Here is a 27529-nt window from a genome sequence, read left to right on the forward strand (position 1 = left end):
CTGCCATTAGTTTGCTTGGTTGTATTCTATAAATCCAAAGGATCTTCATACATGTTGATGTAAAAGGCGAAATATCGATTACGGCAATGCTGTTTGTAATTGACTGAAATGTATCTGATACGCAACAATATAGAAAAAAAATCCAAGAAACGTTTTTGGTAACGACAAATTTTCGAAATGATAACAAAGAAATTTTGCAATGAACAGAAAAAAAATTATGTATATTTTATGCATGCAATATACTACCTGTGTAACTGTTGTGAATATAATGTTTACAGAAGGAAAAGTGTTTTATATATGGTAGACATTCTTAAGACATTCATCCTGCTTTTCATATCTGTCAGAAACAATAAGCAGAAGCATTGTTTAACATCGAGAAAATAAAGTTACTTACCCTTTCTCATACCTACTTTAAAACCTCAATATTAAAAAGCCAAATACACATCCTTTGATGAAGGGATATACATTGCATACATACCCGTGATCCTATACGCAAAGCATTCACGAAGTTTGAAATAATTTAACTCTGAATGTGCTAGACATTTATTGCATTTACGAAGAATGTATTTCAGATGTCAATGTTTAAATCAAATTAGTTGACATTTTACAATTATGCAAAAAATGACATCAATAAAACTATTTGTTTTCAGGTACTATATTATTCACTGAAGAGATATATTTAAACATATTCTAATTAAACGTGAATCATGTTAACGAATTGATTATTTGACTAATTAAAGAAACATAGGAGACATCTTTATTTTCATTAAAAACGAGTCATTAATACGAATCTCATATTAATGTAAATATTTGAGCCAGATGGCAACAATTAAACTACATTTATATGACAGAAGTACACAATTAATACCCTTGACATTACCGTTAGATGTCAAGCCAGATTAATATTTAACGAATTGTTTTGAATTACACTAACACGGCTACAGGGCTATGCTTATTATCTGCAGGAAGCTTTAAGCAGTATTGACTGAGTGGAATCAATTCATCGTCAGTGATATCAATTCAACATAGATTTCTCATGTTTACACAAAGGCTAGGGAATCAAAATAATATCTAAATCGTCGAGTTGTCATATAAAACCTGCAACAAATGTATTAACCTCTCCTATTAATCTATTTACGTTCCTTATTAGAACCAAATAATTTCTGAGTTTACTTTAGAATTTAAACAAGTCAATTGTACATAACACATAATTACAACAGCGGTACGGTGTGAAAATTGTGCACATTTTCAAAATACACGATATCAAATAAAGGGCAAAGAAGCGATAACCATATTCCTTACTAGGTCCAGTTGCTATTCGCGGAAACGGTATTTACCTTTTATCTTTGATCAATGTAATACTTTTCAGTACCTTTCTTCCTTCTTTATTCCATTTCCGAAAAAGTATGGATAATGAGCAGACAGATTCTCTTGCATTACACGTTGCTGTTCTTCTGTATAGACAGTCATATGTTCTATTCCACCTAATAACGAGATAGCCAGCTTTCAGAGAACTCCTACGTTTCATAGCAGCTGATAAATAGCAGAACTAAAAACGTCAGAACTGAGAGAGTTTAAAGGTTAAATGTCCGGAAAATGGGGCCGATATGTTGATACTAAATATGTTATTGTATGCGTTAATTGTTCAATACTTTCCTCAGTTGCGCTTCCTGCTATTATGTTCGTTTGTTTATTTAATTAATAAAATACTGTTTTCGTAAATCAGATTGTTAATAGTTTTGCTCTGTCATAGTGTCCAGCACGAATCATTTATAGGTTTACTTTACTTTGTTTGTAATTCAACTTGGTCAGTGAATTCATTTCCTATCATCAAAGGACGAGATTGGGCTACGATATGTAGCACGATGTCTCATGATTTATTTCTGAACGCGAATAAACTTAACACAATAATTCCATTTTAACTATGTTAGGCCTGAAACGTTGTCGTGAAAAATGTATAGTCATGTATATCTCGTTCCAAGCTTTACACAAAACGTCACAGTAAATTTACTGTCAGACTTAAATATTCTAGAATGAATATTTGTCACTTTGAATAACGCTTAGGTATACTAATTGTGTATGTCGTCAAGAGGTTGCGGGTAAGAGCATTTTAGCAGATGCTTTGCGTTTAAAGATTCTGTTTCCTTTCATAATAACTTCGCCTTGATCTTGAAGTTTCTTGATATATTATTATTATTATTATTATTATTTTTATACCAGATTTATATAGCGCCCTTTTCATGATCAATTTCACGTTCAAAGCCGCTTTACATAGTTCAAATGCAGCCACCCAGGGCGCATAATTCATCCTCTACTAGTACAGACACAGAGCGATCTGACCAGAGGGACAGAGTGAGACAAAGCCCCCACGACAGAGAGATCAGAAATCAGATAAGGCTTGTCCGGCTAACTTAGCCTAGCTCGTTGCGAATAGACAGCCTGGTTCTTTAACGTGCCCAGTGTATAGCACTGATACACGCAAGGATACATACGACTGGCTGCAAAGGTATCTGAGTATATGTATTATCCTTTTTCAGCAGAACAAAAAAGCACTGTAGATATATTTGTTTTTGCATTTTAAAGTAATGCTTAAATTCGTTAAAAACTATACAGCTTTTGAACATTTGTGTTATTGTTTCCATAATCAGATTCCACAGGCTATGACTTTTGGTGACGTATGTTACATTGAATATTTTCTTTTTGACAGTTTTTTCAAAACACGTTTATAGTAACGAATATCCCCTGATAATAACAACGATACAGTGTTACCTGAGTTAAACCATTTTACTGACATCATTCTATTGCAGTAATCATTGATTCTTTTTCACGAATCCATTAGTGATTTACACATATTCTTGTTGTCAAATTGCCGTATGCGCCACATCCGGGCGACGGACTCTAAAGCCCTAGCTAATTCATAGCTTTTAGGTTAACATACTGGGCTAACAGGGCGGTTACAGAAATCAAAACCAAAATACTTCTAATTAATTTACTCTAATAAATGTACAGACGCAACTCGATAACTGGCATATACTCCTGTTGCTATGGTTTAACATAAGTCATCATTACTTAACTTTGCAGTCTATGTTTCATATTTCCTTCATTACGTTTACTTTGAATGTTTTGTGTTATACATAAAAGCAGCGGTATATATAACGCACCAATATACAAATCATACATTACAATATAGTATGTTGCAATTGTCCTAAGATTTTCCTTATGACATACTTCATGGCATATTGAATAATACTTCACATGTATTATAACTGATTAATATGAAATAAGTAAAAGATACAGGAAAATATGTTCCGAAAAAAAAAATCGATAGGAAAATACGTCATATGTACGATTCATATACATGTACAATATTATTCCAGGCTCTACAGCATGAGTTACCTCCCTACCGACTATGCCAGTTTAGTATCAGACTTTATATTACATTGATGTAAAATCACTTTTACAATTTCTTGACTGAGCTATATATTTTTAATCAAAGGATACCTTGTGTATTTTTCAATGGTCAAATTCGATAGATTTTGTTTATGAAATGGAGTGAATTTTATGAGCAGTAATTAAAAAAATTACCTTTGTGTTGGTTTATAAAAATTATTGTTGTTGATGAAAACAAACAAAATTACTTACTTTTTAAATCAGGAAAAGCTTCTCCTATACTGATTTGAACTTATACAGAAATAAACGATTAAATATTTTACTATACATTACAATGGCATTTTTGAGAAGGGAATTGTTCATTTGATATGCCAGGAAATCGGAAGAACAACTTTATAATTGGTCAGAAAAGATTAACGACTGGATTATGAGGAATTTTATATCTATATGCTGGAATATATCGGGTATAGATACAAATGCGTAAGAAGTAAAACCAAAGATAACAGAACCTATGCGCCATTTGCATCTTCTGCCATTTTAAATCTATATCGCCTATTCCAGTCTTTAAGTGATATCAGCTAAAAGTTCAAGTACATGTATATATAAATTTAATTACAGAAAATGGTTGCAAACGTAATACTCTCTCTGTTGTTTGATTGTTTCTTTTCCTAACGTCTTTAAATGCAACCCAGTTTCAATTTACATTAAGTACAAATACTTCTCTGACTTTGTTACTTGATGTTTGACTAAATAAATACACATGCATATTAAATGGTTCTCTTCTAATGGTTTAATGTTACATGCATAATAAGATATAGCCCGATTCCATTTATATTCAAAATTTACAGAAGTAGCTAGAGTTGAAACAAATACTCATTTTGAGCAGGTCTATGATTAGTTACAGTACTTTATTCTGCTCCAACAGTCTGATAACAATATCATATACCAAACGTACCAAACAGTTCCATCTATGTAACATACCGTAATATTACTTTCAAAATACGAGTAGAGACACCTGTGCATGTTTTTGGAACAAAACGTAGACAAAATTGTGCACAGATCATCAATATATAGTACATGTTTCCCAGGTAGCCGTCTAAAGTTCCTGCACTGTTTTACAAATTAATATTTTACATTAATGTTCATTTACTGAACATTTGAGAACTGTCTTCATTTCTTGTTGAAAAGCTTGATTGAAAAATGCATATATTACAGGATTTGCAACATTATAAATGAAATAAGTGTAAAACACAATCATATTCGGAGGAATTAATTTCGTTGCCATTAACCAAGCAGGCAGAAACGCAATTATGAATACGATAGTTACTATAAAAAGAATTCCAGCGGTTTTGATATTTGCAAGTCTATGTTTTTCTCTGACCGATTTTCTCGTGTCTTTCCTGCAAATATTGTACGTTGTAACCTTGAAATTTTCCTTTTGAGCAACTGTACCATTTTCTACGTCTGTAACAACTATTCGCTTATTAATATTTTTCGTATTGTCATCTTTTTTCCCTAGACTTTTCAGGAACCGCCTATTTCGTTTTCGTCGTTTTCTTGTCTTTTTATTATCAGTCTCAGGTAAATTCAAATTATTTGGTGTTATTTTAATTTTAGATGTTGCGCCATCAGCAGACGAACTATTTTCACTTTCTTCTTTGATAATCTCGTTTGAGAGATTCTTGTTGTTAAATGTTAGACTCTTACTGCTTTCTTTTCTAATAATTTGTTCAGTTTCTATCTGATTCTCCATGTTACAATGTCCAAGTGTCGAAGTCTGACAAGTTGCTGTAGACATTGGCTCAAGCGAGGAGTCAGAGCCGGTCATTTTACTTTCCTTCTGTTGATTGTTTAAATTTGTATTAGGAGTAGTCATCTGTATCTGTTCGGGAACATGTTCTTGGCGAGGGAACATACAGGTAAATAAGGCGGACTTCTTTCCATTTGAATATTTATAAGTTAAGGACGACTGTAATTTCTTTGATCTCCTCACTAGAATAGATCTGTATATCAAAGCGTACAAAATGAAAACAGTTATAAAGGCAATCAGGAACAAGGATGCGTAAACTGTTTGGTAAACTCTCCTAAATTCTTTGCTGAGAATAATTTCATTTGGATAGCAAAACCCGGTGAAAACAAAATCAGTTTCGCTAAAGGTGGTATTTAGATACTCATTATTTCCAGCGACCTCGCTAAATTGGCACTTTTTGTACTTGATAACTGTTCCTTTATTTCCAGAGGAACAATTTTGCGTGCCTTGTAAATTGTCAATTTGAAGGGTTATTGATGAATTAAACTCTGATCCAATCGCTTGGGATGAGTTATTAGCTTGCTCAGATGTGATGTTTTTATAGACAGTAGGTTTTCTATGGTAAACACCGTATGCCAGGCTTGTTATTAATCCGAGCGTTAGGGAGAATGCCAGCAGAGACATGATAATCCGCTTTGCAAATCGAATGTCAAGAAATTTCATCCAAGGTCTGCAGATGCAGAAGTATCTATCAAAAGCAATAGCAACCATAATAAAGGCGCTAAAAGGCACGTGGGATGTAATGAAGAACTGATAAACCTTGCACATTACATCACTGTTAATTCGTTTATACATAAATTCCACGACAATTGTAAATGGAATCAAGAATAAACAAGTAACAAAATCAATAGATGCAAGAGCAAGAATGAAAATAGTAGATGTGTTTTTGTCTTTCTTCCTCGAGAACACATATAAAACAAAAGCATTTCCAGTTGTTCCGACAACGCTGAAGCATGACAACATGCAGGTAATAACTATTATAGCTGGAAAATCTTTGGCGTTCTCAAAAAGATGTTCGCCATTTTTCGTCTCGTTATGCATGACTACTTCTTCTAGCATATCTGTAAGAAGAAAAACATAACGTTAAAAAACTTTTGAAATATAAAAACTTCAATAAAACACAACATATACAATATGTACTTATTTATCAAGAACACATGATTACTTAACCTTTATAAATGTTCACAAGTACACGCCTGGTAAACAACAGAGCTACCTCTTTCAGAGGTATACGGTAAATCGCTCTGTCGCAACTTCAGGGCTAGTACATTTCGCGATAAAAGAACGTCAACAAAGGTGAATGTCATCGCGTTTTTGTATTTTTACAAGCATTCTATTGAATATCAAAACTCGGGGAATGGTAGGCAGTGTAGATTTGATTTAACTTTACAGGGAACTTAAAGTTCGCTAATTCATTCTTGAATTGTGGTCGTGGCGATGTTTACCAGCAAGCTGATTTAGCGGTGAACTGGGCCGTTTCGTTATGAAAGCACTTTCATTGTCACATGTTTACATTTTAACTGATATCAAAAAGCAAACCGAGTAGGCGTAGAATAGCTTTAAGGTACACAATCTATTTGGAAATAAAATGTGTACCGTATATATTTTGGGAGTAGAAATATTCACGTTTTACTGTGAGAGACAGCTCTGTCGTGAAGGATATAGTCATGTCGCCATGGAGACAGCTCTGTGTTACATTAACAGTTTGAACAGTGTTGATCGTAACAGGATGGTAGTTATGTCCAGTTACGAGACACAATTCAATTATCACTTTTTATATTTATACATGTCTATAATACATTTTGCTTTATGTTTCCTTATATTTATTTGCTTAGTTTTGAGTTAGTGCCGTTTTAACCAGTACTTCTAGATTCAGCACAAGTACTACATTGTTTTCCACAAGTAACTCTCAACTTCTCTATATGAATCATTGTGCCATAGATGGGAGGCAAATTTCAGACACACTGTCAAACAGTCAGGGAGAGCATACAACTCACCCGTGGATCAGACTCAATGCCCACGATCAATAGATCTGCACTCACACTATTGATTTAAGCGGGTGTGCTATATTTTCTTAGAACCTATAAGTGCAACTTGTTGTCTAAAATAAATTAATTCAGTTAGAGAAAATGTACTACGTGAAATTAGCTTGTGAAAAGCAATAGACGAGTTTACAAGGTTACCCGTATTTTTTTATTATAAAAAGAACAAGAGCTGTCATAAATGGTGACAAATGCCCCCGCAGCGCCTTGACCTTTGACCTGGTGACCATGACCTTTGACCTGACAAAGTCAGTAGGGGTCGTGTACTCAATAAGTATTATCAGCATGTGAAGTTTGAAGGTCCTGGGTGCAGTGGTTCGCAAGTAAAGTGCCTTCATGCAAAAAGTTAACGTTGTGACGAACGAACGAACTAACGAACGGACGGACAGTTGAAAACTAATATGCCTTTCTTCGGGGGCATAAAAAGTGGAAACTCCAAAGGTCGCTCAACACGACAAAAATGAAAATGTTTCAGGCTTTGTTTGACTGAGGCTGTTCATGGACGGTAGTGAAAATGCATCTACCGTCAACACTCTCTAGCCCCGGGTTGAGCAGATCCAACATTTGAATATGTTACAAACAATTTAGACATTTGCAGATGTGTTCATACATGCACGCCAACTTTAGTGGCAATGGCTCTGAAACTTGTTTACATTACGTACTACACTTGTAAAGGCAAATCTGAATATACTGATACCATAATTTTTCTTCATGGATGCCAGTTTGCACGTAAATACAATGCACTTTGTACAAATAACAGAGACGTTGTGACTTCGTCATTGTACGAGCACGTTCAAATTCACTTGTGAATCTAAAATCTGAGGTTTTAAACAGTAATGCTGATTTATCAGCTAAATATAGTTTATAGGACAACTTTTCGTAGAAGCTTATCATGATGTATTTAGTGTGTTAACAACATACACATTATAATAGCAACCTCAATTACACATACAATAACTGCCAAAATGACTAAGTGATTGATTTTCTAAATGTTAGAACTTTCTGTATAATTGGAATTCTAATAATTATTGCTATTTTCATTTCCACCAGTCAATGTTATTTGAAACAATCAGACGAGTTGTTAACAAGCGTTTGGCTGAAAGGGACTGAACTTCAGATTTTGGGTAAATTTGTCTTTCTTTGGACTTGAAATTTCGTCATATTATGATGTAAGAGCATAAGCATCATAAAAGAATGCGAAATCAAGAAAAAAAACAAAAACAAAAACATGCCCAAGCCGGTAATCGAACCGTTAGGAATCGATAACATTGCCTACAATACTTCATTGTAACTAAGAAAAGTTAACAGAATGTATAACTATTCAAAATTGTACAAATATAGCCTTATGAAACATCTATATAAAAACGATACTTGGCAAATTAATACCTATGTATGTTCAATGGAACAGTGACTGTATATTATTTCAAAAGAGGACAACCCAACGTAAATGTTGTAAACTCCATATAGCATAAAAAATGATGAACACAGAGATCTCTTATAAAAACAGAGCTATCTCCTCGGTAACATCTCCTTCACGTCAGAGCTGTCTCTCACAATAAAAAGTGAATATTTCTATTCCCATACCATTTTCGGTACAAATTTAATTTCCAAATACATTGCATACCTTACAGTTATCTCACGTCTACATAGTTTGCTTCTTGATATCAGTTAAAATGTAAACATGTGACAATGAAAGTGCTTTCATGACGAAACGGCCAAGTTCACCGCTAAATCAACTTGCTGATAAACATCGCCACAACCACAAATCAAGAATAATTAGCAAACTTTAAGATCTCTGTAAAGTTAAACCAAATCTACATCGCCTACAATTCCCCTGATTTTTGATATTCGATACAATGCTTGTAAAAATACAACAAATATGATGACACCCACCTTATTTACGTTCTTTTCTCGCAACATGTACCAGCTCGGAAGTTGCGACAGAGCGATTTACCGTATACCTCTTAAAGAGGTAGTTCTCTTGTTTACCAGGCGTGACTTTGTGTTGGCTGTGTGTGTGTGTGCGTGTGTGTGTGTGTGTGTTGTGCACGCGTCTGTGTGCTGTGGGTTTCGTTTTGAGGAGGCTGCGTTTTTGGTGCGTGGCATTCCCTGTTTGATATTTGTCTTTGTTTTTTAGACGTCTGATACAGCATATGTGCTTTAATTTTGTATTTAAATTATTTTTATATTATTTAATTTTTCATACATTTATGTACTATATCGAGAAATATGAATGGATTTTGTAATATTGATTATCTTCCTATAAAATACGCACTGCAATGTTGCCGAAGTTTGTCTTTATCTTTTACACTAAACATACGTGATTATACATATAGATCAACGACGTTTTATCTTGATTTCGAGAATTTCATAAGGTTGATAACACCTTTCTTAAAGACTCCGTTTATTAAAGCATAGATATGTATTTCACTTTCCTATGACTGGGCAGTGCATGGATTGAAAACAAAACACACCACATCTTATTTGTTTCATTTTGAAATGTATTGGTTACAAAAAACAAACAAACAATTTCAATCAGTCTTCACTGTTGTTTAAAGAGGATTGTTTGCAATCTTGTTTTCGTGAGGATTTGTTCGTGCGTACACAGATAAGACCTCATTAACATACATCAGAAATAAGCCTCGATACTTGACAGCTTATTTACGCCGAGTAATAGGAAAAGTCTACAAATGCGCAATACAATACCACATTCTGGCATCTGTCTAAATTATCATTTCATATGACAACAGCACCGAACAAAAACAAATAAATAAACACACAATACTAACATCCAGTTTTAAAGTATATATATAATAGACCTATGAAGGATATCCTTTTAACTTACTTTCCTCTTAATAACAAATACATGTGATAGTATCTCTCACATACTTTAAAGAAGCATGCAACGTGTTTTAATGTTGTGTAGTCAAAATTAAAACTTAGTGCATACAATTTAAACTTAAAAACAGAGAAGTGGAAACTTCAGAGGTCGCTCAGCACGACAAAAATGAAAATTTTGGATAATCGGATAATCGGTCTAATTGAGCCTGTTCATGGACGGTAGACTAAGTGTAAATGCATACTACCGTCCACGCGCTCTAGCCCCATGTTGAGCAGAACTAACGTAACACGTTACAAGTACCAACACCAATTTAGAGACATCCATGTGTTAGTACGGCGGTGCCATGGAACCTTCTATGATACACTAGTGTGTAATGCCATGAAAAGTGGCGTACTGTCCTAAGTTAAAATAAAAACAATGAGCATAAATAAACAAACTGAAATGTAGAAAGGGGATCTGAGGATTTGAGCCTGCATATCACATAAACAGTCCAATGTCACAATTAAAAAGCAGACACCATATTCAAGGGGTGATTATACAGTATTTAAACCACTGATATGTCTCAGCAGCAAGGAAATGTTGAGGAGTCTTACTAAGTTTTACCAGATCAGAAAGTTTCTATATGATTCTTCAAAAACATACTGTTATTAGAAATAGCCTTGTGCTGAAAAAAAAAAACTATAAAGAAATGTTACTTCCGTGACCAAATGTTAAGACAAAGAAAAAAAAAACTTATTTAGTACAAATACCTTATAACATGGATCTAAATTGCGTACTTGTTATAATTTGTTTTATTTACTCTTAGTCTATTTGAATTATAGTCATTTTTCTTCATTTTAAAATGATAACATAATATTAGCTTGTCTCTTGTCTGTCCTTAGTGATCTCCTTTAAATGTTTCCTTTGTGGTTCATAGTGATATTTTAGTAGTTCTCCGTGTTATTAAATAAAACGATTGTTCTGGCTGTTAGAATTTTTAAAACGAATATATAATAAAAGAGTACTTCTTACCACTTTCAACAAGTAACTTTGTGGTTTTTACTTCGCTGCATGATATGCTTCCAGTCGATGTTGTTATAGAGTTAATGAAACTGAATTGATGATTAAACTGTAAAGAGTAAACAATATGCTTGATGCAGTTGCGATGTTATGTTCTACTAGCTAAGCTTTTAACCTCTCTAGTAGATACCAAATCAGTTAGCGTAAGTAATCGAGAGTGTGAACAGTCATAGTACTTTTCGTGGAAACGGTTACATAATACTCTTAAGTACTTAGCCCTGTAGAAAATATATACTGATTACCCATAGATACAGCGTATCAGTTTGAATGATCAGTGCTCGGTCAGATGTACGAATACTAATGTTTTTAACTTTTATTCTTAGACTAGAAAACAAACAACAACAACAAATCCCTGTTGTATTGCTTACTGTTATAGAAGACCGTTTCGTGATGACACAGATCAATCAAAACACTCAAACGGAAGAAACACTTTACACGTCACCTCACAGAGAAGATAGTTATGTTTCGGTAAATGAGTTTACTGAATCTCTAAGGTCATAATAATGTCTAAAACTTCGTTTGATTAATGTCTGGTTTTCGTTCTCTTAAGGTTCGTATGTTTAATTCTTTATGATGATCAACTACATAGGATCACTTAAGAATGATATACAATATTGCAGTAACTGTCATGTTGGTCAGCATGTTCCAGTTTTATTTCCAAATTTTATGTTAATTTAGAATATTTAAGTGTTCGGTTAAGAAATTGCTGTACTCGTGTTTTGAAACTCTTACAATATAAATCAACACAACATAAAAATACGCGGAAAGTTTCGTATGACCCGAGTCATTGCCGTTTGATAGATAAAATGATACAATTGTTTGTTCTTATGCATTACTATCTTGATAACGGTTAGTATTTGACTAGAATAGACTTCCACTTAAGCTTGTACTAGAGACGCCAGGGATATTGCACATTCCATTACTTCTCACAAACAGACTTATTAAATCAATCCAGATTTTCTATTATTTAGCTTTGTTGCTCTCTATCCTTCTAAAGGAACCTCCTGCAAATCTTATTTCGAGTATATCAGTATATCTTTCTTTCACAATATTCGTCACGGCTAGATTCAAGCTAGTCCTAATTTGTGACTCTTGTTACCTCCCGGTTCGGTAAGCGACGACTATCAAAAATTGGCATATTCAAGGTACTTCTGTCTTCCACATATGATTGTTAAACCGTGATGACTAAATGGCGAAAAGAACATTTCCTAACAATAGTTTTTCTAATGTGCATCGCTGTGTGCAACACATAATATGTCAAGTCATGAACTTTTCGTGGTACCCACAGACATATATCATCATTTTTTAGCCACTGATGACGTCACATCCTTATTTCGTCACTGTAGGTTCATACATTCAGCGTCACGTAAAAATACCTGGTAACCGTTATTGAAAGTACATGATTTCAGGCAAATTCTAAGTGTATTGGCGCAACTGATACATTTTATTAAGGAATTACTCTCTGACAGCTCAAGAATACACATAACAATTTTGTGTAGAGATCTAGTTCTCTGTCTAAAAACTTTCACTTGCCTGTCCCGGATTAACTTCAGTGGACAAATAGAGAAAGACTTCAACACTGCTAAATACCGTTTGTTCATGCATATCTTCTTAATCGCTGTTTTTCTCTACAGATTGTATGAGGAAATACATAAAAGCACTTATCTATTCGCAAGGTAAGTATACAGCAAATTAGAAGGTGTTACTTCTTTCATATATTCTTAAGCTTACAATCTATGTTCGGCCGGGAATCACATGACTACGCGGGTGTTCAGACGTGACTGAAATGACAACAACGCCAAGAGTTAGACTAGATTCAAACAGGCAATGTCCTGCTGTTCAATCGAGAAAACTTTGTGAGATTTTGTATACAGACCTTTTGGTTATGCTCAGTGAAACTGAGCGAATATGTGTCATACCTGACTCCATCTAAATATAGCTTAAACAAAATTTATTTTCTAGTTTACTTTCATATTATCGCTTGCCGGTCCATAATCAAAACGCTTTCGGACCCGTGGCAAATAGTTTGACAACTGACCATTCAATGAGTCTTTACATAACAACGGAATAAAGTTTTCAATATTTACTAGAGCTCAGGATGTCTGAATGTGAAAAAAAATTCTGGAATAAATATCTGCTTCTTCTCAAACTGAAAAGAGAAAATCTGGCTAAAGGAAAGGAATACAAATATTAATATATTTATTTCCAAATGAATACCTTAAAATCAATCTCCACAATTTTTGTCTGTTTCTGATGACTTGCCATGTTATTAATACGATTTGATTAATATACATTGTATGTATCTTTATTTCTTTAAAGGCGCTGACGTCCAGATCGTACGAAAGAGCATTAGTGCCAGGTGTATTATTAACTCGAAATTTCGTAAGTCGAAAATTCGTGTTACCAACTCGAAATGTCGAGTTAATAAGTCGAAATTTCTGGTTTAGTAACTCGAACTTTCGACTAAATAACTCGAAATCTTTCGAGTTTATAAAAAACGCACCTGGCACTAATGCTCTTCCGCAAGATCATAACAACAAAAAAGAATATTTTAGGTACCAGGAAATTAATGTTATTCTTCTTCGAAAAGCTTTGACACTTAATTACTGACAGACTATATGTTACGGAAACATTATTACACTCAAATTTGAAAAGCGTTTGTAACAGATACAGACTTCTATGGGCTGGCTGCAGCCTGAAAGAGTAATTAATGAAGACAAGATAGATTTACTAGTATGCAACACGATCTGAGGCTTAATGTCTAGTCTGAAAGCGTGTAATAGTTTGATCTAATGGGTTTAAGTTTATATCGATTTTGATTTTAAAAAAATCCTTCAATTTATTTCGTAAAACAAACCGACTGACTCCGGCCTTAAGACTGACTCCGTAGCTTAGAATCATACACGGCATAAGAATCATATTATTCTATTTCGTAGCGTCAAATGACGACTATTTTATCGTTAAAATACATAGGAAAAACGATTAATTCAGCCTTTCAGTTCAGCTTCGTAGCTTAGAATTAAGCATAATGACTACTTTCTCTTTACAAAAGTCAACATAAAAGAAGGCAGCCTACTTATAACATTAGTTCGACTACTTCGTAACAGCTGATAGCTTACCAACAGACGCTATTAAAGGATATAAAAGTAATGAAGTATCTTAGAAAAGACATTTAATAAATACAATTAGTATATAAATTCGTTCAGTTGTATTTTATATCATATAACATATGTTTTTGGTTAGATTTGTACAATAATAAGACTGAAAATAGAAAATTCGATGTCGTTGGGTCACTTTTCTAGTTGATACAACTAAATCATCTCTCTTTTCATAGGAAAGTATTAGTAAATCCAAAATAATTGTTTCCAAAAGTATTTAATGTGTATCCGAAATGATCATGTATACAAATGGATAGAGGGAGATATAGACTGCAAAATGAAATCTGTATACTGAAATTCAGGAAAAAAGTCTGTTTCATAGTGCAAACTGATCTTCTGGAAAGACTCTTTAACGCTAACGCCGCTTACGTCTTGGATAAAAGCAAATACCGCTATGCCATAATGCAAACGAAAATTGTGTTGAAAGCTGAAAAATTGTTGTTCATGGTTATAATCTGGTGTAATTCTGTTCTGGTTTAAATACTTTATGACGTTTTCTTTTTTTTTTTTTCTTGTTGTTCATTTTACTCGTTGCATACAGGAGATTTTAATATTTTGCAATTTTGATTTTACATTTTCAGAAATGTTTTTTTTTTGCACACTTAAACAATACTTAAACAAGAAGAATGTCATGTTTTATTTACCATGCTTCGAAAATAATTTCTTTTGCCGTACAACTGTACATAGTGAACAATGTCGCAGTATTAACAAGTGAATGAAGTATTACTATGCAATACAAAGCTCCCTAATGGAAGGCACCTAAGTTTCTCTGCAGCAGTATAACATGGTGACCTGATATCTGTCAATGATATATAAACAATAATGTACTATTATATAAATATCATATGGCAACCTCTGTGACACATATTGTCAACCAGAGGGCAGAATGTCACCCGAGGCGAAAGCCGAGTGGTGACATTCTGTTTCAAGGGTTGACAATATCAATGTCAAACACGCTACCATATGATATATATTTTATTATACCGAGCAAAATTAAGTATATAAAAAGTTTAAAAAGTTTTTAATTCTTTTGTTTTTCTTTCTGACAATTAGGCCTAACAATAATAAAGGAACCAGTGTGGGAGCCATCTGGTCTAGTCGCGTAATGGCGGACAGGTTTTTGAACACTAAGTGTTCTCTTGGCATGGCCAGAAAGGTCTAAATTAAAACTGGTTTCTGTTTAAATTTCATTGTAGGTGTATTTTTGACATTTTGGTAGAAAAATTGGGAGAGGAGGTTGTTTTTGGTGAGGTGAAACTCAATTTTAGTATGAATAGTACTTCCAGGTCCCAGCCGTGTGATTTTGATGTGATTTTACAGTAAGCGAATGTGACAAGAGAAATCTCTCTTAGAAGATATATGACCCCTACTTTTCTCTTCATTTTATGTCAGTTTTATCATAACTCCTTAAAATGAAGTAAGGATTTGTTCTCTAAAATGGTCTAGCTATGTTTGGTAGCTCATTAAAAAATGTCAGTTTTATATAGAATATATCGGGAATACTATTTATGCTAGTTTGACCATTACTGTCACCAGAACCGCGTGTGTACACATCGAATAGTGACGTCACTATTATATGTGCAAAAGGGAAGCAATCATTTCATAATTTGGCTAAAAATGAAGCAGTTATTTGCCAATATATGGCAATTAAAATATCAGGGCGGTGACATGACCTGACTGTTACTTTCGCTTGGTCACGTGTCTAAAAGTTTTGAAAACGCTGAAACATCTTTAAGCGACGTTCACAGAATAATTAAGTTTCGTTACAGAGAAACATTTTTCTACTTGTATGTGGTCAAATTATTCATTTTCAATTTTCAAAGTTGAAGCAGTTAATTTATTTAAATTGGCGTTCAATGATTCCGATGGGAAATACCACAGAACCACGAACTGTCGTTCACCGCTTTTCGAAATACTGTTTATCTTGTAAACAATGTCCTGCGTTTATCTTGTAAACAATGCCCTAAAGTCGGACCGTAAGAAACCTAGACAGGAACGAGGAACGACAAGCGCGAGACAGATATCTGAACAGACCTATAGCATTGAAATAATGGAAACATGGTACCGGTGTCAACACGTTAATGTTTGACAAAACGTCTTAAAGATACGGGATAATGTACTTCTAAAAGGTAGTTCTTAAATCCCAACGGGATTGAGCTATTTTGATTTTTGTATTCTGGCCTGTTTCGTTGGGCCCTTAAGGGAGTTTCCCTTGTTGATCTCTCTTCTGCAAAGGCACTGAGTACATGCGTTTTAAATAGGTTCTTAAGGTGTGCATTTATATAAATATACAAGAGCATTTTTGTGTTTTACAAAACATGCCTTATCTTGTCTTTTATGTATGTTAGGGTTTCACCTGGCTGAGATAACTTTTATTGACACTGTCCTTTGACTATGAAACATGATTGGGTAAGAGTGAGGTTGGGTAAGAGTTAGAGTGTGGTTAGGTGCACCATAAACCGGTTTAAGCTCCCAGTGGTGGTTTTGCCACTGACCAATCCAAGGCGGTGCCACACTGTGTTCCTTTGTTTTGTCCTTGTGTGTTTGCTCTGTGTGTGTATGTTGGTCGTGTGTGCGTCCGCGTGCTTGGCTTGCGTTTTGTGTGTGTGTGTGTGTTTTTTTTTTGGAGGAGGAGGGAGGGACGAGTCTGCGTTTTTGACGTGGTCCTTTTGGATTTACACTTGTTTCTAAAAGATATATTAATCATGAATTAAATACTTAAAAGCAAAATAGATATAATATAGCAGTTGCTATAACCGTAAATAAAAACTATAGATATTTTCAATTTTTGAATTGAACTTTAAAAATAAAGTAAATGTGACAACGGACTAGGAAATTACACGGTCATATGAATAAATAATAATAGTATGTTACTTTAGAAAACGCTCATTGTTTTGCTTCCTGAAATTATATCTTCTAAGCTGTTTCTTGGTAACAAAGATAAATTGGCAGACACGTTCCTTCCCGGAGGAGGCACTAATGTTTCCTTAAATACATAAACTGGGAAGTCTCTTAGCTCATTAGAATGTCATGTAACAAAAGTCTGCTGCGCCTAATATTGTCATTTAAACGTGTTGTGAATTCCCAATAAACATGGTAAAGTTTTGTTTTTCGGTGATTTATCGATGTTTCATAGAAATGAATCAACTTGAAGTATCTCCATTTGTTCCTCACCCTTTATCATTTAACTGATTAAAGTATAAAACTTTCTCATGTAGACTTTTACAATTCTTCAAAAATTCGAAACACTTATTTCACTTTATTCTATTTTAGCAACATTTAACCGATTTATGCTACAACCTAGAAATATTGCTAAACATAAAACCTCAAATAGTAAAATAGGAAATTAATATGTAATTGTGAAAAACAGAAATAACATTTTATTTATAATAAATATTGCCTTCCTATTTCAATATTCGAACTTTACGGAACAGACATGAAAAACGCTAATTTTATACCCAAGCAAAATCTGCGACTCAAACCATTCGGCCACAGAGGACAGCCCCAATTTGTTTGAGATTTCATAATCAGTTATCATCCTGCTATTTGCTATATAATTTTGAATTGACTGATTAAGCGATTAACCGTTTATAGATCGGCGTCACTTTCGAATTCTCATTTAAAGACACTGAATCTGATGCAGTATGTGGACCTATGGAATGAACAAGGACTGCGTATTTGGTGGTAAGGTCATACACAAGACTGACCATTTGATGATGCTTCTGTTAAAAATAAAAGCTACTGTTGCTACAGTGGCAGTCCATATAATACAGTGATTATTCCACCTTCAGAGCAAATCATTCTCAAACCCTTTATACGAGTTTAGAAAGCTATTGATTAGGGCTATATAAACAAGTGTAGATTATACAACAATGTTTATTTACATTTTAGTATATTTAGTTTTTAAACATTTCATTTCATCATTGCTTGTTTTTTCTTTGTTTTGTTTGTTACTGTGTAATCAAATATATCAGTAAACTTTAGGCCATAACTTTTTAGAATTAATATTATTGCTATTTTGAATAATGTATATCTTTCATTGCTGATTTTATTATACCTAAAATTCGTATTAACACACAAGGGAATATATGCATTTTTTTATAAAAACACTTTCTGTCCAATTCTTTTATCTTAAAAATGCACTGTTAAATCCACAATTATTCATTTGCATTTTTGGTTTTATTTTGTTACTCGATAAAAAGATTCATAATATGAATAAACAAACTTTTAATTTCTTTATTAAATTTTAAGTAAATTTTTTAATTGTTAATGAGTGAGAAGAATGCATCGCAATAAGAGTTATTATAAATTGTCGGGACATACTCAACACATATAAAATTAATTTGTGTACATTCTAGAAAAAAAGCAATAAAAACACATTCAGTCAATTTAAATTGCAAACACATGGAATAACCATTTATCGTAGCATAACGTTAGATTCACAACAATGGACTTTGGCTAACTGTCAATGCTACACGGGGTTAGTGACCCTTATCGACTGAAACCAGACAGATCATTGTAATATTGGGGATTTAAAAATTGTATTGGGAGGGCACTTTATTATAGGAGATTTGTCTTAGCCTTAAACAAGCAATGCATTCAATTTATAACAAGAATTAACTAAAACAAACCTTAATGATCATTAGGTTATTCTTGCATAAAACTACTTTTTTCAACTTGATCCGCTATGTATCGTGAAAAAACGGCATTTCCATGCTGTTAATACAGTTATTTTTTGAAATTGCTTGCCGACATTATGTTTTTGCGCCACACTGAATATTGCACTGCCTTTTTTCTCATAACAACCGCTTCTAGTACATATAGATACAATGTAATCCATAGCAATGTTTAGCTGTATCAGTTTAAACCCCAAACGTTTTGCCCACATCAATGTACGCACTAGCTTCTCTTAGAGTTCACTCCCTCTACAAAGCGTCTGTTCAGTTATTGTAAATAACTGTGAATAAATATGTATCTCGTGTAACTTGTGCTCTTGCTCGTTTTTATGTATTATATTTATGATTTTTGTTAGTATCAGTCGGTATGTTTTTACCTGATTTTTCGCAGAATTCATATAATAAACCTTGAAAGCTAGTCACTTCCCTCGTACTCGTCCGTACTCTAAATGTGTTCGTACTCAAAATAATTCGAATGTAAATTTATTATTCTTAAAATTGTGTTCCTGTTAATCAAATTTTTAAGTTATATGCAAAATTATGGGTAATATAACTTTTGTAATAACTAGAAATAAAAATAAGATGCTCAAAACCTTCAAATCACGCTTTTGGAAGTGTTGTTGATATGTGTGCCCTGGTTATGGATATTTAAAACATGTTTACTGTTTCCAAGAACAACCGAATGGTAACTAAAAATGTACCGGAATCGTAAAGTCATCACATATGAAAACAATGCATTAAGTCGTCGTGTAATGTTTTTTTATGCAAGAATAGCGACAATACACGTTTGTTTTACGTATTAACGTCTGCAGAAGCCCTTGGGATATGTCTGTGACCTCGACCTTCGGTCTCAGTCACAAACAATCCCGCGGGCTTCTGCAGACGTTAATGCATAAACAAGAGGGCCAAGATGGCCCTAGGTCGCTCACCTGATAAACACACCATAACAGTGTAAACATGTTTGACATAGTGATTTCATGGAAACAAATATTGTGACCAATTTTCATTGAGACTGGATCAAAAATGTGGTGTCTTAAGTGTAAACAAGCATTGTCTTCAATTTGACCTAGTGACCTAGTTTTTGAGCTAAGATGACCTATATTCGAATATGACCTAGATTTGATCAAGGCAATCATTCTGACTTAATTTCATCAACCTTGATTAAAAAATACAGCCTCTATCGCATACAAAACGTTTTTCTTTGATATATCCTAGCGGCCTAGTTTTTGACCCCAGATGACCCATACTCAAACTTGACCTTTATTTCATCAAGGCTAGCATTCTGACCAAATTTCATGAAGATCAATTGAAAAATACAGTCTCTATTGCATATACAAAGGTTTTTCTTTGATTTGACCTAGTGACCTAGTTTTTGACCACAGATGACCCATATTCTAGCTTGACCTAGATTCCTTCAAGGCAATCATTCTGACTAAATTTTATGAGAACCCAGTGTAAAATACAGCCTCTATTGCATACACAAGTTTTTTCTTTAATTTGACCGGGTGACCTAGTTTTTTTTATCTCATATGACCCATATTCAAACTCCATCTAGATTTCAAATAGACAAACATTCTGATTAAATTTCAAGAAGATCCTATGTAAAATGCAGCCCCTATTGCATACACAAGGTTTTTATTTGATTTGACCTAGTGACCTAGTTTTTAATTCCCGATGACCCATATTCAAACTTGACCTAGATTTTATCAAGGCAATCATTCTGACCAAAATTCATGAAGATGAATGGAAAAATACAGCCTCTATCGCATACACAAGGTTTTTCTTTGATTTGACCTAGTGACCTAATTTTTGACCCCAGATGACCCATTTTCAAAACTTGGCCTAGATTTCATCAAGGTTATCATTCTGACAAAGTTTCATGAAGATCAGTTGAAAAAAAAAAGCCTCTATCGCACACACAAGGTGTTTCTTTGATTTGACCTAGTGACCTACTTTTTAATCCCAGATAACTTGTTTTCGAACTCGGCCTAGATTTCATCAAGGTAATCATTCTGACCAAAATTCATGAAGACAAAATGAAAAATACAGCTTCTATCGCATACACAAGGTTTTTCCTTGATTTGACCTAGTGACCTAGTTTTTGACCCCGGGTGACCCATTTTCAAACTTGGCCTAGATTTCATCAAGGTTATCATTCTGACAAAATTTCATGAAGATCAATTGAAAAATACAGCCTCTATCGCATACACAAGGTTTTTCCTTGATTTGACCTAGTGACCTAGTATTTGACCCCAGATGACCCATTTTCAAACTCGGCCTAGACTTCATCAAGGTTATCATTCTGACCTTAATTCATAAAGATCAATTGAAAAATACAGCATCTATCGCATACACAAGGTTTTTCCTTGATTTGACCTAGTGACCTAGTTTTTGACCCTGGGTGACCCATTTTCAAACTTGGCCTAGATTTTATCAAGGTAATCATTCTGACAAAATTTCATGAAGATCAATTGAAAAATACAGCCTCTATCGCATACACAAGGTTTTTCCTTGATTTGACCTAGTGACCTAGTTTTTGACCCAAGATGACCCATTTCCAAACTCGGCCTAGACTTCATCAAGGTAATCATTCTGACCAAAATACATGAAGATCAGTTGAAAAATACAGCCTCTATCGCATACACAAGCTAAATGTTAACGGACGCCGGACGCCGGACATCGAGTGATCAGAAAAAACTCACCTGAGCATTGCTCAGATGAGCTAAAAAACGTGTATTATCCCTCCAATTTCATTGCCTTATAAATATGTCACCTATACGGTTCAAAAAATTAATAGCTTAATCTGCTGAGATCAGTAAACCTTTATTCTCTCTAAAAAAACAGTATTTACTAGCGTCTTTAATTAACTAGACACACTGAGGAATAAAGAGATAAATAAATTCCTTGTGAGAGAATAAATTCTAAAAAATAATATGAATGTCAGCAGCTACCAACGGTAGCTATGGTTACAGCAAACTTGATTTTTGTCGCTTATTAACGAAGCTAAAAGTAAAAATATATCTAGGCGGGAAACAGTACTTTGAACAGAAATCGTTAGCTGATTCGTTCAATAAAGTATAACCAATTGTATCGATTGTAAGACAGAAAGGCCGTTTGAACTCTCTCTGAAAGACATTACGGCCAGCACATGTCATATCTAGATACAAGGTCGAAATTCTTTAAAACCGAGAAACCCGAACGTGCAGAACTACCTTACCAAAAATAAATACCTGGTTTAGTGAAAAATACATCTGTTGATATTATTAATATGTTAGATATGAAATTACATTACTATCTACAAGAAAAGGTTTTCTTACTTACTGCGTTAGTTTTAAAACGCTTTTTAACTCAATCTGACTAAAGTACATCTCCAATTAACGCTACGCTTTGGATCTGAAGACGTGCTATTTTTCCGCTAGCCAATCAGAGTCTTGCTTTCAACATTTTGAAAGTAAAAGTAGAAGTTTAAAAAATCTATATTTAGCCTGGGCTTTTCATGTTTGTTATGACGACCACATCATGACTGCGCCCTCGTGTTTTGAAAGGTATCATATTTGGCGGTACGGACTTGCTCACGTAAGGGGAGAATATGTGTCAGGCAGCCGGTTAGCTCAGTAGGTAGAGCACCCGCCCTGTAAGCGAGGGGTCCCGGGTTCGAGCCCCTGACAGATTGCACATTTTTCTCACCCTGTGACATTCGACGCTATTTTTATGGTTCAGCAAAATGCTTGTTGAAACGAGTCGTCTGACTGGTTCAAATAAATATAGATTTGCAAAAATAAAAATAGCAATATCGGAAATCCAAATATACAGAAAGATGAATGTGAATAGGTCATCCTCAGATCTTTGTTTAGAAGATCAAATACTTTAGTCAGATTGCTTTTTAAGTCTGAATGTAATGTTAGTATTTTTTATGGAGAGATACCGGAATCATGTATTAAAGTATTAGGCAGTTGTGTAGTGTGCATATTAAACCCCATCTGTTTCCAGCAAGGTGACTTATTTGAGGATTTTATAAGACAGACAACTATTTAAGGTTATTTGAACACATTTTTGACTGAAAGTAGAACAGCAATCATCAGTGATAATAAGGTCAGTGTCGCACCGACACAGTTATTGGTCATATGGCGACTTTCCAGCTTTGATGGTGGAGGAAAATTCCGGTTGCCCCTCCGTGCATTACTGCATTACTTCATCACGAGCGTGCACCTGGGTAGAACCACTGAACTTCGTAGGCCATCTGGATGGCTTTCTCATATGAAGAATTCAACGCCCTGAGTGAGGTTCGAACCCGCATCGGTGACGGGCAAGTGATTTGAAGCCAGCGGTCTTAACCACTTGGAGCCCCCCCCCCCCACACCCCCTTTAAATGAATACTCTGGTTTCTGCAGCGAAATAATAGAAGATAAATAAGATAAACCTACTTTATGCGCTGGTAATGATTTAATACAATGTCAGTTGTGAAGAATGTGTTTTTGTTATTCCAAAATTGTTTGAGGAAATATGGATCAGTTTGGCTGATTTGCCAACTTTTAAATTTCTTCTTCGCTTGTAAACATATTCCATTATCTTCCTTCTATAAGCTACGCATTTTATCGAAGAGATTTCCTTTTGAAAAGTTCGATACTTAATTTGCTGTAATTAGTGTAATTATCTTGAAAGTAATTAGCTGATTAGCTAAGTGGTATCCTTTACGATAAATCTTCAGATCATGCCTAGAGAATTGCAATTAATCTGAAAGCACATAAACACTCTGCTACACTTTGTGAAATTTTGATAATCTGAGATATAAATAATTGCCGTATGATCAGAGGGTCAAGAATAATTAGGCTATCAAACTTGAAGTATTCGGAAGTAATATCATGACCATAGCGTGAGGGCATAACCGAAACAATTTAATACAATAACTTACAACACTTAAACATGACTCTAATATTACAGTTCAGCACGAAATATTACAGTTCAGCACGAAGAGTCATAAATCAGTCTTCGATGCTTCCGAGGGATCTACTTTTCAGATTTTATTTACTTCACAACAGCGGGGGTTAAGTGCTGTGTGGTGGCCGTAAAAAGTCGCCCCGACTTCATCTCAGTGTTGTTAATATTTTCTGGTCCTTCGGGATCATTGATTTCAACTCATTTAGATTTGAAGATTGAATACTGCTTAAGCCGGTGCTAGGGGGCGTGGGCAGTGTTGCATTTTCCATTGCTGCTCATGAACAGACTCAATCAAACCGAGTCTGCAATTTTCACAGTCTGCCTTGTTCTCGGTGCTTCCGAGGGATCTACTTTTCAGATTTTATTGATAAATTCACTGAAACAGAGATTTTCATGTGGGAGTGTACTGATCGTATCATGACTCTACCTTTAGCTCGTGAGTGTTTTTTCTTTCCTATTTTGCGCTCTCTTCTTCCCGTTTCTAGAGGCCGTTTTAATTTATTTGGCTGGACTCGTACAATACGGATCCAAGATCAATGTAAAAGACCAGACGGAGCAATTATACGAGTCTTCTATAACAGTATGGACATATCTTAATCAAATTAAGAATTAACTTAAGGACTTCATGTACAAAAATGGTAACAATATGGTCAAATATACAAAACAAAGTAGTAATAAAACAAGACAAACATGACGTACACTATTACCAATGTATCAAATAATTACAGAAAACAAACCAACAAAAGATTTTTTTATTGATGTTTATGTTGGGGTTAGTTTTACACTCGTATGGCGGCCTATCTAGCTTATGATATGATGAAAGACACGAGGTATCTCTCTGGACATTGAAACATGAAGAGAAGTTTCATTGAACTGTACATATGGTAAATATGTATTTTGTTTAATTTTAAAACTATTTTCATTGAACTAAGTGTCATATCTAAAAGCTTACATTGTAAACTGGAAGAACTGAAACATACACAACATAATAAATATAGAGTTGAAATATTGATAAAGTTTGGCTGAAATGTTCACGTGTATTTTAACAATTTGAATATATATTTAGAGGGTATTCTCGGTTAAATCTGCTATAAAATAAATTAATACCATTTACGTAAAACAGCCCAGTTAAAGTGTATTATCTGAATTATACAGCAATTTTATCATAGTCAAAATTGCTGACACCGCTTATATATGTTCCATTGCAATGTTTAGACTATCATATTGTAAAGGGTCACTAGAATGCTTCTCAATCTTCGTTTCTCAAATCATAAGAGGAATAAGTATATTAAATATCACGAATTTCGAAGAAAATGGAATAACACTCGACCGACTATAATAATTGTGGTTTTCTTAATCTCTATCTGTATCATATTGTACAGCATTGCACTATACTGCACTACACTACATTTTACTATTAAATGTATATTGAACTGTAATAACTCAAATGTTAGTTCACGGTCATAACATGAACATTTTTATTTATCAATAATAGTATAAATTGGTTGCTTTCTATTAGTAGAAAAAAGATCTGCTTAAAACCTTTGGCTATCTTTTTTTTTCAATTTATCATAGATTTGTTCAAGGACATTGGAACATTCTCAGAAATAGACTCTCAGATCATAAGGGAATATCAGTTAATATATTCAAGAATAATAGAGTATAATTCCTGAATAACTTTCTAAAACACATCCTTGATGTTGATACATTCCGCATTAAAAGTATTTGACACTGTCCAATTCTCAAGGACAATACACGCATTTTCTGGAATAGTTAGGAACAGCAAAACTACCGAAATACAGAGGAGTACTTTCATATTTATTTACTTTAAATATCAGAAATTCATTTGTGAATATCCATTAACATAAACTGGAAAAAATCATAAATGGTTTGGTAAAAAGACGATGTATGGGCAATATGAATGAAAAAGACATACACAACAATATTATATTTAAGTAAATATTTTGAAAAATGATGTTTATACCAATGTATCTGTACATAATAATAGACTTTGCTGTTGTCATCTTGTTTGTTTTTCATTGGTTTCAAGGAATTTTAAATGAACGTACTATGTACCTTAATTATCAAGAAAAGAGCTTGCTACTGGCAAACATTCTTTAAACTAAACACATATATAAATAACCACTGGCCTTTCAGATAAATATAAGAAAGCCTGTTACTATAGTTTTGCCGTAATTTCATCCCAAAAATGATAAGAGCTTTACAATGGTGAAAACTATATTTAATTATATTAATACATTAAATTAATGCTGATTAATTAGTCTGTGGAAAGTAATGCTGTCAGTTCTGTGGAAAAATCAATGCATGCATTTTTAACTACAAAACGGAAATAGCAATGTCTATGTGCCCTTTTCAGGACATGACATGAATAATTATTATTTGCGACGATAAAATCTTTTTTTTTTCAAAGTTTCTTTATTCTTTCTTTTGTTTTCTAGATATCTTCCATATATCCATAAACATATATACAAAAAGGTTTTGAAACATTTCGAAATTATTTTGTAAAAAGAAACTTTGCTTTGAAAAAGTGTTATATTTTCTACATAATTTTACTAAGATTGTAATACTTTTTGTCATTGAAAAAAGTTTTGTCATGGCAAATGCAAATTTTTGAAATATATGTGAAATTAAATAATTCTAATAATTTGTATTTGAAATAAAATTAACATTTCCCTTTTATCCAAACGTGTATGGAGTGAATTTCCAAAACATGGCATGAAAATAAAACGACAGCTGCTCTATATTATATCAAATTATATTGAACAAATAAAATAAAAAGATATCAACAAAGAGCGGGAACAAAGTCGGGAAAATCCTCAATTAAAATTCAACTAAATCAGTAAAATCTCATCCGTACATAACTGTCACGGAATATACGTAAAATAAATCATAAGCCCGACAGAACAAAATGTATATGAATAAGAAAAATACCTTTAATTTGTTCTTATTTTCCATTTAAGAATGATAGTAACTGTTCACTGAACGCTTCCATCTGATCTGTTTCATAGATCTGGTATAAATATGCCCATGCATGCTCTCTTAAATAGGAATATTGAAGAGTCTATAAATATCTGTAACTCTGCTACGTTATTGAAGTATCAAAGTGAAGCTACGTCTGGTTCAGATCTACGTTTAAAGTCGCATTCTAAAATTCCATTTCATGTGCATGGAATAGTATTGAAAATAACGTTGTTTATACAAGTTTATGTCAATGATCACGTTTCTCTGCCTGTTCTGTAGAATAACAATTGCGCTGTTTTTTTCTATGTATGTGCGACGAAAGTAAAAAGAGGGCACCTCTTTTAAGCTCCTATTTTGATTTATTTGCAAGTACTATCCGACCAGGGATACCTGACAGTGACGTCATATTGTGTTTACTTTCCAATGTTTACCTTACTTCGAGTAAATTGTACTGAATTATCATTATGTTTCTTTACATATAGCCTGTATGGATATGTAGCCCAGAGGATAACGGCACTGTCTTAGTAACCGAAAGATTCCGAGTTCGAATCCGGTCGGCGTAACTTTTTTCCTGCACGGTATTTTCTTATTCAACTATATAGTTATTTTGACTTTCTGGTGCTTCACGAATC

General features: G+C 33.8%; 1 protein-coding gene across 1 annotated transcript; it reads right to left on the reverse strand.

The window, feature by feature from the left end:
• Window positions 1-2981: 2981 nt before the first annotated feature.
• LOC123526610 (uncharacterized) lies at window positions 2982-26998 on the reverse strand. The gene is made up of 2 exons (XM_053522937.1): window positions 26868-26998; window positions 2982-6261 (listed from the first exon to the last, which is right to left on the reverse strand). Exon 2 carries the CDS (start codon window positions 6257-6259, stop codon window positions 4526-4528), a length of 1734 nt encoding a protein of 577 aa, XP_053378912.1. The 5' UTR covers window positions 6260-6261; window positions 26868-26998; the 3' UTR covers window positions 2982-4525.
• Window positions 26999-27529: the final 531 nt, after the last annotated feature.

Source organism: Mercenaria mercenaria, chromosome 14 (genome assembly GCF_021730395.1).
Source record: "Mercenaria mercenaria strain notata chromosome 14, MADL_Memer_1, whole genome shotgun sequence".
In the NCBI taxonomy this organism is placed as follows: domain Eukaryota; kingdom Metazoa; phylum Mollusca; class Bivalvia; order Venerida; family Veneridae; genus Mercenaria; species Mercenaria mercenaria.

Coding starts and splice junctions, on each gene's coding strand:
- LOC123526610 (XM_053522937.1), bottom strand. CDS start 6,259: ATGCTAGAAGAAGTAGTCATGCATAACGAGACGAAAAATGGCGAACAT.